Raw genomic sequence first — 12259 nt, 5'->3', positions numbered from 1 at the left:
CTATTTATGCAGGAGGGAGATCTCTACTGCCCAGAATTTTCTTAGTTGCCCGGTCAGTAAGTTTATGTCTATGAAGAGCATGTGGTGTGGTGCGTTGTGCAGTGTACCTATACATGGCAGCACTGCTTGGACAAACTGGTTGTTTTCCTTTTTCATTGGTCTCTTCAAACCAGAATAAAGCCATATTAAACTCAAGCATATGTGTTTCCATTAAACAGATTCAGAATTCCTGGGCTCCCTGGGTGCATGCTATCATTCCAGTTGAAAGTTTGCTTCCTTCCAGTCATGTGGCTCTTCATTCTACTCTCCTTGGCTCTCTTTTCAGGTAGGATGGGGGAAGGAACAGCTCCAGCCTTTTAAGCTGTGGCCTTCCCAGAGACTTTGCACTGAAGTCCTCTCCCACTTGGAGTCCCTGCTTATTAGCTCGAACCATCTAAGGAGTGGGATGGGAAAATAGAAGGCGATGAAAATAGGTCTTGTCCATATTAGTTCTTGTTCTTAGCTCAGATAAGAGAGTTTGTGAGGAAATTGAAAAGCTTGACTAAAATGATGAGTCTGCACTCACTTTGGCAGCACATATACTAAAATTAGAATGATACTCACTTGCATGGCCCTTATGCAAGGCTGACATGCAAATTCATTATGCATTCCATATTTTTCCCCAGCATCTCCACTAAAATAAAATAAAATAAAATAAAATAAAATAAAATGAGAGCTCTGTATTTTCTCTTTTAGTTCACCCAGTTTCCCCTTCCCCCTTCTCCCCTCAAAAATATATGTGCACATATATGAGGACATGACTTTCCCCTTTCCACTTGTGCTTGATCCCAAAGATGAGACTTGGAACACGCCTTTTCCCAGCTCTGTCTGACCTTCAGTTGTGTGGCATTTAGAGTTGCTGAAGCTTTCTCTGGGTCAGCATCCATACTTATAAACTGAAGATCATGCTATCTTCCTTGTGGGGTTGTTATGAAAACAAAATGTTATAAAGAAGCTGAGCCTGCATTTTAATGGTCTTTGCTATACATCTGGAAGGCTAAGAGAAGGATGGGCTCTGCTGTCCCATCTTCTCTTCTTGGTCAGACACTTTCCCCGCCATGGTCAAGCTGGACCTGGTGTGCGCGACTTCCTCATTGTGCAATATCCTGAGATGATAGGGGTGCCTATGTTGGTCTTGTACGGAGGGAACATGAAGTTCTTATCCCCTAAAGACAGAACATGACTTCCTCTGTTTTTAGCCCTGTGCAGCCAGCAGAAGCCTCCAAACCTCACTTTCTTTCTGAAGGTGCTAAGGTGGGTTGGGAGCTAGGGACAGAGGGCCTCCTAATGGTAAGCCTCAGGCTCTTCAAGGCCCTCTGTCATGCAATGGTAGGAGGCCTCCATATTTTACCCACTCTTAAGCCAGGGAAAAAGACTTCTCCAGGATTGCTTTATCAGTTTGCTAGGGCTGTGATAACAACAGCAACAAAACCACAGTCTGGGCGGCTGAAACAATGGAAATTTATTTCCTTCTGTTGTGAAGGTGGTAAGTTCAAGATCAAGGCGTCTGGCAAGTTTGGTTTCATTCTGAGGCCACCTCTGGGTTTGCAGATGACTGCCTTCTGGCTGTGTCCTCATGGGCCATTCCTCTATTTGTATTGTCAGTGTCTTCATCTCTCCTTTTTATAAGGACATCAGCTGAACTGAATTAAGGACTACCCCAATGACCCTATGTTCACTTAATTATCTCTTTAAAGGCCTTATATCCAAATACACTCACATTCTGGAGTCACTGGAGGTTAGGACTGAAACATATGAGTTTTGAAGGGGACATAGTTCAGCCCATAACAGTTGCCAATCAAAAAGAGGCAAAAATCAGCCTCCGATTCTTTAATTAATTATCCTTCAGGAGGGCAGGAGCTGCAGTGTTTTGAGAGAACAATGGTGCTTGTGTGTGTGCATGTGTGCGTGTGTGTGTGTGTTTTCACAGATGCCATGGTCATGGATGAAAAGGTCAAGGAAAGCTTTGTGCTGGACACGGCTTCTGCCATCTGCAACTACAATGCCCGCTACAAGGATCACCCCAAATACTGGTGCCGAGGCTATTTCCGTGACTACTGCAACATCATCGCCTTCTCCCCCAACAGCACCAATCACGTGGCCCTGAGGGACACAGGGAACCAGCTCATTGTCACTATGTCCTGCCTGACCAAAGAGGACACGGGCTGGTACTGGTGTGGCATCCAGCGGGACTTTGCCAGGGATGACATGGATTTTACAGAGCTCATTGTAACTGACAACAAAGGAACCCTGGCCAATGACTTTTGGTCTGGAAAAGGTAAGGAGCCTGCCTGGGGTCTGGCTGGATGTGACCCATGGCCATGGGTGTTTGCTGCTAAGAGAACACTCTCTGAAGCCAGTGAGCCCCAACTCAGACTCCCACTGGGTACTTTGGGCCTGCCTGGCCTCTCTCTTCCATCAGCAAACATAGGGTGGTCATTAACAGTGCTGGGGAATAGTGGAAGTTGGGGACGAGGAGGGTGTCTGTGCCCTGGGGCACTTTTAGAGCTTCTCTTCCTTTGCAGCAATCTGGTTTAAGGACCTTAGAAGAGGCTGACAGGGTCTAATAGATGTGAGATCTTTGTGTTGAAAGGCTTTGAAGTTGTTATTAAATGTCTGTGTGAGAATCGCTTGAACCAGGCGGCAGAGGTTGCAGTGAGCCGAGATTGCGCCACTGCACTCCAACCTGCGTGATAGAGTGAGAGTCAGTCTCAAAAAAAAAAAAAAAAAAAAAAAGAAGTCTGTGTGCCTTGTGGGTCTAGAATCTTGAAGATTAGTTTCTTGAGAGGTGTCTGAGGCTGCAAAAAATGACCCAGGTGCCTGGTAACTGGCAGCTTAAATAATTTAATAATATACGGAGGTAGCCAGGTGCCGTGGCTCACTCATGCAATCCCAGCACTTTGGGAGGCTGAGGCTGGTGGATTGCTAGAGCCCAGGAGTTTAAGACCACCCTGGGCAACATGGAGAAAGCCCGTCTCTACAAAAAATACAAAAATTAGCTGGATGTGGTGGTGCCTGCCTGTAGTCCCAGCTACTCGGGAGGCTGAGATGGGAGGATCATCTGAGTCCAGGGAGGTTGAGGCTGCAGTAAGCTGTGATTGCACCACTGCACTTCAGCCTGGACGACAGAATGAGACCCCGTCTCCAAAAATAATAATAATAATTTAAAGATATAAATATCCAACTAGTGGTCCAGCTAGTAAGCACCCTCTTTTGCTTTTAAGGAATGTACAGTTTATATTTGGAGACCACTGAGAAGGTATGGGTGGAACTGGAACCCATAGCAGAAAAGTCTGAGTTAACCAATTGTGACTCTTGGCTGGAGCTAAGACATAGGATTTCCAGACATTCACTCAGGTTCCTTCTGTTGAATGATGAAAACCTCCTTTTGCACTGGAAAACCTCTGTCTCAGAAGGCACTAGCCTTTCTTTCTTCTGCTTTTTTTTTTTTTCCTTTCCCCTGTGCCTTCTCTTTGTTTTCATTTCTAGAAAGGATGTCCTTTTCTTTTTTTTTTTTTTTTTTTTTTTTTTTTTTTTTTTTTTTTTTTTTTTTTTTTTTTTTTTTTTTTACTTTTTTATTTTTTTTTTATTATACTTTAAGTTCTAGGGTACATGTGCATAACGTGCAGGTTTGTTACATATGTATATTTATGCCATGTTGGTGTGCTGCACCCATCAACTCGTCAGCACCCATCAATTCATCATTTATATCATGTATAACTCCCCAATGCAATCCCTCCCTCCTCCCCCCTCCCCCCTCCCCATGATAGACCCCAGTGTGTGATGTTCCCTTCCCGAGTCCAAGTGATCTCATTGTTCAGTTCCCACCTATGAGTGAGAACATGCGGTGTTTGGTTTTCTCTTCTTGTGATAGTTTGCTAAGAATGATGGTTTCCAGCTGCATCCATGTCCCTACAAAGGACGCAAACTCATCCTTTTTTATGGCTGCATAGTATTCCATGGTGTATATGTGCCACATTTTCTTAATCCAGTCTGTCACAGATGGACATTTGGGTTGATTCCAAGTCTTTGCTATTGTGAATAGTGCCGCAATAAACATACGTGTACATGTGTCTTTGTAGTAGACTAATTTATAATCCTTTGGGTATATGCCCAGTAGTGGGATGGCTGGGTCATATGGTACATCTAGTTCTAGATCCTTGAGGAATTGCCATACTGTTTTCCATAATGGTTGAACTAGTTTACAATCCCACCAACAGTGTAAAAGTGTTCCTATTTCTCCACATCCTCTCCAACACCTGTTGTTTCCTGACTTCTTAATGATTGCCATTCTAACTGGTGTGAGATGGTATCTCATTGTGGTTTTGATTTGCATTTCTCTGATGGCCAGTGATGATGAGCATTTTTTCATGTGTCTGTTGGCTGTATGAATATCTTCTTTTGAGAAATGTCTGTTCATATCCTTTCCCCACTTTTTGATGGGGTTGTTTGTTTTTTTCTCGTATATTTGTTTGAGTTCTTTGTAGATTCTGGATATTAGCCCTTTGTCAGATGAGTAGGTTGCAAAAATTTTCTCCCATTCTGTAGGTTGCCTGTTCACTCTGATGGTAGTTTCTTTTGCTGTGCAAAAGCTCTTAGTTTAATTAGATCCCATTTGTCAATTTTGGCTTTTGCTGCCGTTGCTTTTGGTGTTTTAGACATGAAGTCCTTGCCCATGCCTATGTCCTGAATGGTACTACCTAGATTTTCTTCTAGGGTTTTTATGGTATTAGGTCTAACATTTAAGTCTCTAATCCATCTTGAATTAATCTTCGTATAAGGGGTAAGGAAAGGATCCAGTTTCAGCTTTCTACTTATGGCTAGCCAATTTTCCCAGCACCATTTATTAAATAGGGAATCCTTTCCCCATTTCTTGTTTCTCTCAGGTTTGTCAAAGATCAGATGGCTGTAGATGTGCGGTATTATTTCTGAGGACTCTGTTCTGTTCCATTGGTCTATATCTCTGTTTTGGTACCAGTACCATGCTGTTTTGGTTACTGTAGCCTTGTAGTATAGTTTGAAGTCAGGTAGCGTGACGCCTCCAGCTTTGTCCTTTTGACTTAGGATTGTCTTGGCAATGCGGGCTCTTTTTTGGTTCCATATGAACTTTAAAGCAGTTTTTTCCAATTCTGTGAAGAAACTCATTGGTAGCTTGATGGGGATGGCATTGAATCTATAAATAACCTTGGGCAGTATGGCCATTTTCACGATATTGATTCTTCCTATCCATGAGCATGGTATGTTCTTCCATTTGTTTGTGTCCTCTTTGATTTCACTGAGCAGTGGTTTGTAGTTCTCCTTGAAGAGGTCCTTTACATCCCTTGTAAGCTGGATTCCTAGGTATTTTATTCTCTTTGAAGCAATTGTGAATGGAAGTTCATTCCTGATTTGGCTCTCTGCTTGTCTGTTGCTGGTGTATAAGAATGCTTGTGATTTTTGCACATTAATTTTGTATCCTGAGACTTTGCTGAAGTTGCTTATCAGCTTAAGGAGATTTTGGGCTGAGACGATGGGGTTTTCTAAATATACAATCATGTCATCTGCAAACAGGGACAATTTGACTTCTTCTTTTCCTAACTGGATACCCTTGATTTCTTTCTCTTGCCTGATTGCCCTAGCCAGAACTTCCAACACTATGTTGAATAGGAGTGGTGAGAGAGGGCATCCCTGTCTTGTGCCAGTTTTCAAAGGGAATTTTTCCAGTTTTTGCCCATTCAGTATGATATTAGCTGTGGGTTTGTCATAAATAGCTCTTATTATTTTGAGGTACGTTCCATCAATACCGAATTTATTGAGCGTTTTTAGCATGAAGGGCTGTTGAATTTTGTCAAAAGCCTTTTCTGCATCTATTGAGATAATCATGTGGTTCTTGTCTTTGGTTCTGTTTATATGCTGGATTACGTTTATTGATTTGCGAATGTTGAACCAGCCTTGCATCCCAGGGATGAAGCCCACTTGATCATGGTGGATAAGCTTTTTGATGTGCTGCTGAATCCGGTTTGCCAGTATTTTATTGAGGATTTTTGCATCAATGTTCATCAGGGATATTGGTCTAAAATTCTCTTTTTTTGTTGTGTCTCTGCCAGGCTTTGGTATCAGGATGATGTTGGCCTCATAAAATGAGTTAGGGAGGATTCCCTCTTTTTCTATTGATTGGAATAGTTTCAGAAGGAATGGTACCAGCTCCTCCTTGTACCTCTGGTAGAATTCAGCTGTGAATCCATCTGGTCCTGGACTTTTTTTGGTGGGTAGGCTATTAATTGTTGCCTCAATTTCAGAGCCTGCTATTGGTCTATTCAGGGATTCAACTTCTTCCTGGTTTAGCCTTGGGAGAGTGTAAGTGTCCAGGAAATTATCCATTTCTTCTAGATTTTCTAGTTGATTTGCGTAGAGGCGTTTATAGTATTCTCTGATGGTAGTTTGTATTTCTGTGGGGTCAGTGGTGATATCCCCTTTATCATTTTTTATTGCATCGATTTGATTCCTCTCTCTTTTTTTCTTTATTAGCCTTGCTAGCGGTCTGTCAATTTTGTTGATCTTTTCAAAAAACCAACTCCTGGATTCATTGATTTTTTGGAGGGTTTTTTGTGTCTCTATCTCCTTCAGTTCTGCTCTGATCTTAGTTATTTCTTGCCTTCTGCTAGCTTTTGAATGTGATTGCTCTTGCCTCTCTAGTTCTTTTAATTGTGATGTTAGAGTGTCAATTTTAGATCTTTCCTGCTTTCTCTTGTGGGCATTTAGTGCTATAAATTTCCCTCTACACACTGCTTTAAATGTGTCCCAGAGATTCTGGTATGTTGTATCTTTGTTCTCATTGGTTTCAAAGAACATCTTTATTTCCGCTTTCATTTCGTTATGTACCCAGTAGTCATTCAGGAGCAGGTTGTTCAGTTTCCATGTAGTGGAGCGGTTTTGATTGAGTTTCTTAGTCCTGAGTTCTAGTTTGATTGCACTGTGGTCTGAGAGACAGTTTGTTATAATTTCTGTTCTTTTACATTTGCTGAGGAGTGCTTTACTTCCAATTATGTGGTCAATTTTGGAATAAGTGCGATGTGGTGCTGAGAAGAATGTATATTCTGTTGATTTGGGGTGGAGAGTTCTATAGATGTCTATTAGGTCCGCTTGGTGCAGAGATGAGTTCAATTCCTGGATATCCTTGTTAACTTTCTGTCTCGTTGATCTGTCTAATGTTGACAGCGGAGTGTTGAAGTCTCCCATTATTATTGTATGGGAGTCTAAGTCTCTTTGTAAGTCTCTAAGGACTTGCTTTATGAATCTGGGTGCTCCTTTATTGGGTGCATATATATTTAGGAGAGTTAGCTCTTCCTGTTGAATTGATCCCTTTACCATTATGTAATGGCCTTCTTTGTCTCTTTTGATCTTTGATGGTTTAAAGTCTGTTTTATCAGAGACTAGGATTGCAACCCCTGCTTTTTTTTGTTCTCCATTTGCTTGGTAGATCTTCCTCCATCCCTTTATTTTGAGCCTATGTATGTCTCTGCATGTGAGATGGGTCTCCTGAATACAGCAGACTGATGGGTCTTGACTCTTTATCCAGTTTGCCAGTCTGTGTCTTTTAATTGGAGCATTTAGTCCATTAACATTTAAGGTTAATATTGTTATGTGTGAACTTGATCCTGCCATTATGATATTAACTGGTTATTTTGCTCGTTAGTTGATGCAGTTTCTTCCTAGCCTTGATGGTCTTTACATTTTGCCATGTTTTTGCGATGGCTGGTACCGGTTGTTCCTTTCCATGTTTAGGGCTTCCTTCAGGGTCTCTTGTAAGGCAGGCCTGGTGGTGACAAAATCTCTAAGCATTTGCTTATCTGTAAAGGATTTTATTTCTCCTTCACTTATGAAACTTAGTTTGGCTGGATATGAAATTCTGGGTTTAAAATTCTTTTCTTTAAGAACGTTGAATATTGGCCCCCACTCTCTTCTGGCTTGTAGAGTTCCTGCCGAGAGATCTGCTGTTAGTCTGATGGGCTTCCCTTTGTGGGTGACCCGACCTTTCTCTCTGGCTGCCCTTAAGATTTTTTCCTTCATTTCAACTTTGGTGAATCTGGCAATTATGTGTCTTGGAGTTGCTCTTCTGGAGGAGTATCTTTGTGGCGTTCTCTGTATTTCCTGAATTTGAATGTTGGCCTGCCCTACTAGGTTGGGGAAGTTCTCCTGGATGATATCCTGAAGAGTGTTTTCCAACTTGGTTCCATTTTCCCCCTCACTTTCAGGCACCCCAATCAGACGTAGATTTGGTCTTTTTACGTAATCCCATACTTCTTGCAGGCTTTGCTCATTTCTTTTTCTTCTTTTTTCTTTTGGTTTCTCTTCTCGCTTCATTTCATTCATTTGATCTTCAATCGCTGATACTCTTTCTTCCAGTTGATCGAGTCGGTTACTGAAGCTTGTGCATTTGTCACGTATTTCTCGTGTCATGGTTTTCATCTCTGTCATTTCGTTTATGATCTTCTCTGCATTAATGAGTCTAGCTGTCAATTCTTCCACTCTTTTTTCAAGATTTTTAGTTTCTTTGCGCTGGGTACGTAATTCCTCCTTTAGCTCTGATAAGTTTGATGGACTGAAGCCTTCTTCTCTCCTCTCGTCCAAGTCATTCTCTGACCAGCTTTGATCCGTTGCTGGTGATGGGCTGCGCTCCTTTGCAGGGGGAGATGCGCTCTTATTTTTTGAATTTCCAGCTTTTCTGCCCTGCTTCTTCCCCATCTTTGTGGTTTTATCTGTCTCTGGTCTTTGATGGTGGTGACGAACTGATGGGGTTTTGGTATAGGTGTCCTTCCTGTTTGATAGTTTTCCTTCTGACAGTCAGAAGGACTCTCTGTTGGTCTGTTGGAGATTGCTTGAGGTCCACTCCAGACCCTGTTTGCCTGGGTATCAGCAGCAGAGGTTGCCGAAGATAGAATATTGCTGAACAGCGAGTGTACCTGTCTGATTCTTCCTTTGGAAGTTTCCTCTCAGGGGTGTACTCCACCCTGGGAGGTGTGGGGTGTGAGACTGCCCCTAGTGGGGGATTTCTCCCAGCTAGGCTACTCAGGGGTCAGGGACACACCTGAGCAGGCAGTCTGTCCGTTCTCAGATCTCAACCTCCGCGTTGGGAGATCCGCGGCTCTCCCCAAAGCTGTCAGACAGAGTCGTTCGCGTCTGCACCGGCTCCCGCTACTTCCCCTGTTGGTCTTCAGCTGTGCGCTGTCCCCAGAGGTGGAGACTACAGAGACAGGCAGGCTTCCTTGAGCTGCTGTGAGCTCCACCCAGTTCGAGCTTCCCAGCGGGTTTGTTTACCTACTTAAGCCTCAGCAATGGCGGGCGCCCCTCCCCCAGCCTCGCTGCTGCCTTGCCGATAGATCGCGGCAGACTGCTGTGTTAGCAGTGAGGGAGGCTTCGTGGGCGTGGGACCCTCCCGGCCAGGTGTGGGATATATTCTCCTGGAATGCCTGTATGCTTACAGCGCAGTATTGGGGTGGGAGTTACCCGATTTTCCAGGTGTTGTGTGTCTCAGTTCCCCTGGCTAGGAAGACGGATCCCCTTCCCCCTTGCGCTTCCAGGTGAGGCGATGCCTCGCCCTGCTTCAGCTCTCGCTGGTCAGGCTGCAGCAGCTGACCAGCACTGATTGTCCGGCACTCCCTAGTGAGATGACCCCAGTACCTCAGTTGAAAATGCAGAAATCACCGGTCTTCTGTGTCGCTCGCGCTGGGAGTTGGAGACTGGAGTTGTTCCTATTCGGCCATCTTGCTCCGCCAGGATGTCCTTTTCTATCACAGTCCAGAGCACAATGCTGGTAGGAAAACAAACCAGAAGGGTTAAGGGGTGCCCTGGGAAACCTATCCCCATACTAGAAAGAGAGTTTTGCTAACACTTGACCAACTAGTGATTGATTCAGCAAGCATCTTACGGAATGTAATATCATTCGCACCCACAGTGTTTCTACTTTGTGTGGTTCTCCTTTTACTTAACTGTGCATCTTGACCTGAATTTTAGGCTGAGACTAGAGAACGTTCCCACCTGAATGTACTCCTTAGTTTAAATGAAACACAGACCTCTCCCACATCTTATCAGAGGGGGCATCGTAGGTGGTCGTGGTGCCACTGCTCCCATTGAGTTTTGGTGGCTGTCATAAGAAAAACATGGCAATTGCATCACCAAATGAGCAATTCTTTAAGGATAGGATCGGCCCTCTGGTGCCTCTGGCATCCCCTTCTATGGGGAAGAGGCCTCTGTGGGACTCTAACCATGGGCCACTTCTAGTCCATTTGGGGCCTTTGTTCAAATCTGGAAAAGGGGCCCCTTCTTTCAGGTGCATGGAGCCCAGTGGCAGGGTGCATGGCCTGGCAAGCAGAGTGTGGGCTAAATGTTGGTCCCTGCTTGTCCCCTCAGCCTTGTTCCCTGTGCCGGGCACATTTATACAACTGTACTTGATGCCTCTGCTTTACTCTGAAGTCAACCAGGGAACTCACTCTTTGGAGACTGAGAGAATGACAGGCAGAGCTACAGCTGGGAGGCAGAGGCAGGACCTGGCTATGGGCCTCACCTGACTTAACAAATCCTTTCTGATTCAGACCTATCAGGCAACAAAACCAGAAGCTGCAAGGCTCCCAAAGTTGTCAGTGAGACTGACCACTCCAGGTGAGTCATAGTCTTGGCAGATGAATGGGCTTGGGGCGGTGGGGTGGAGGTAGGGGCTGGGGTGACAACAGTATGATATGACAGTTGATTTGCACCAATAACTTTTCTGCTGCACGTTATTTCTCCACCTTAACTGCGTATCCTTAATGTGAGTATTTGGTTTCTTTCAAAAAAAAATATAGTTTAGGACTCTAGGTTGCAAGCAGCAAAAATGCCCTCTAGCTGTTTTAATTAAAAGGGGACATTTATCATAAGGAGAGAGAGGTGTTTCAAATGCAGGAGCAGGGATGTGGCCACGCTTGAAAATTGTCAGATGCATCATCACGAATTTACCTCAGTCTGTAATCTGCCTCGAATCTGTGTGTTTCCTTCCTTCTGTCTCTGTATTGCCCTTGTATATTTCTCTTTTTTCCCCTAACAGTCATCCGTTTGTGGTTCCTGAGTTTATTTCTCCCCCATTCAAGAGACTGGCAAGTCTGAGACTGGATTCTCCTATTCCCAATCCACAGTTAATTTCTGAGGAAGGGGTTCATTGGCCCAGCTTAGTCAGATGCTCAGCAGGTCCCATTGAGTGTGGTCCAAAGGACAGTGTCACTCTAAAGGAATACAGTTGCCAGAAGCTACTGTAACTGGGTTGGGTGGGGGCAGGGGTGCAAATCCCAGAAAAAGGGATCCAGAGCTAAGAACCAATAGGCAGTTTCTTCCGAGGAACACGAAATCTGCTGTGGTTCCTTCTAGGACGTCCATTCTCATCATTTGCATACTGATCACGGGTTTGGGAATCATCTCTATAATCAGTCATATGACCAAAAGGAGGAGAGGTCAAAGGAATAGAAGGGGTAAGTAGCTATTGTTGGGGGAGGGGGTGGGCAAGAATTAGAGAAAATGAAAGAGGTCAAGGAGCAGCTTTCAAATGAGTGAATGAGAGCCTCTTCATGTTGTCTGGTCACCTGGAGACCAGTGTAGCCAGCCATGGGCTGGGGTAGATATCTGCTGGATGGTGACGAGGCATCATGAGAAGTGACAGAGGGAGCATTGCAGCTTTCTTAAGTGGATACACGTGTAGATCAGGAAGGAAGGAGGTCCTGAGATAACCGCCCCACAGGTTCTCATCTGCAAAGCCACCTACCTCCCCAGCACATACACTTTGGGCTCCTGTCACAGGAATGAGCTTCTGGGACCCATGGGTAAGCAGGTATAGAAGAGTCTCCTTTTTCATATACACAGGGTGTTGCCCTGTTGCCCTGGAGTGCAGAAGTGTGATCATAGCTCACTGCAGCCTCATGCTCCTGGCCTCAAGTGATCCTTTCACCTCAGCCTCTCAAATAGCTGGGCCCACAGGTGCCTGCCACCATGCCTGGCCAATTTTAACTTTTTTTTTTTTTTTTTTTTTGAGACATTGTCAAGCTCTGTTGCCCAGGCTGGAGTACAGTTGCTTGATCTCAGCTCACTGCAACATCCACCTCCCAGGTTCAAGTGATTCTTCTGCCTCAAGCCTGATCTTTAGCTCGCCCCGTTCCTAAATAGAGAAGGGACTGTGTGCCCACCTTTCCCTTTGGGGCAGCACCAGAGACATGACTCG

General features: G+C 44.4%; 1 protein-coding gene and 1 non-coding gene across 2 annotated transcripts in view; both read left to right on the top strand.

Annotated features, from left to right (window-relative positions):
* LOC104658933 (adenosine receptor A3) overlaps positions 1-12259 on the top strand; it is a 37965-nt gene that overhangs the window by 24031 nt on the left and 1675 nt on the right. Inside the window, exons 2-5 of the mRNA XM_010359076.2 lie at positions 219-325; positions 1970-2317; positions 10611-10677; positions 11416-11516. Coding sequence (XP_010357378.1) covers positions 219-325; positions 1970-2317; positions 10611-10677; positions 11416-11516 — 623 coding nt within the window. The remainder of the gene's footprint in view (positions 1-218; positions 326-1969; positions 2318-10610; positions 10678-11415; positions 11517-12259) is intronic.
* LOC115899402 lies at positions 558-659 on the top strand. Its single transcript, XR_004059117.1, has one exon. It is a non-coding gene; the product is annotated as a U6 spliceosomal RNA (small nuclear RNA).

The sequence above is a fragment of the Rhinopithecus roxellana genome, chromosome 8 (genome assembly GCF_007565055.1).
Source record: "Rhinopithecus roxellana isolate Shanxi Qingling chromosome 8, ASM756505v1, whole genome shotgun sequence".
Taxonomy (NCBI): domain Eukaryota; kingdom Metazoa; phylum Chordata; class Mammalia; order Primates; family Cercopithecidae; genus Rhinopithecus; species Rhinopithecus roxellana.
This window is presented reverse-complemented; position numbering and strand designations above follow the sequence as displayed.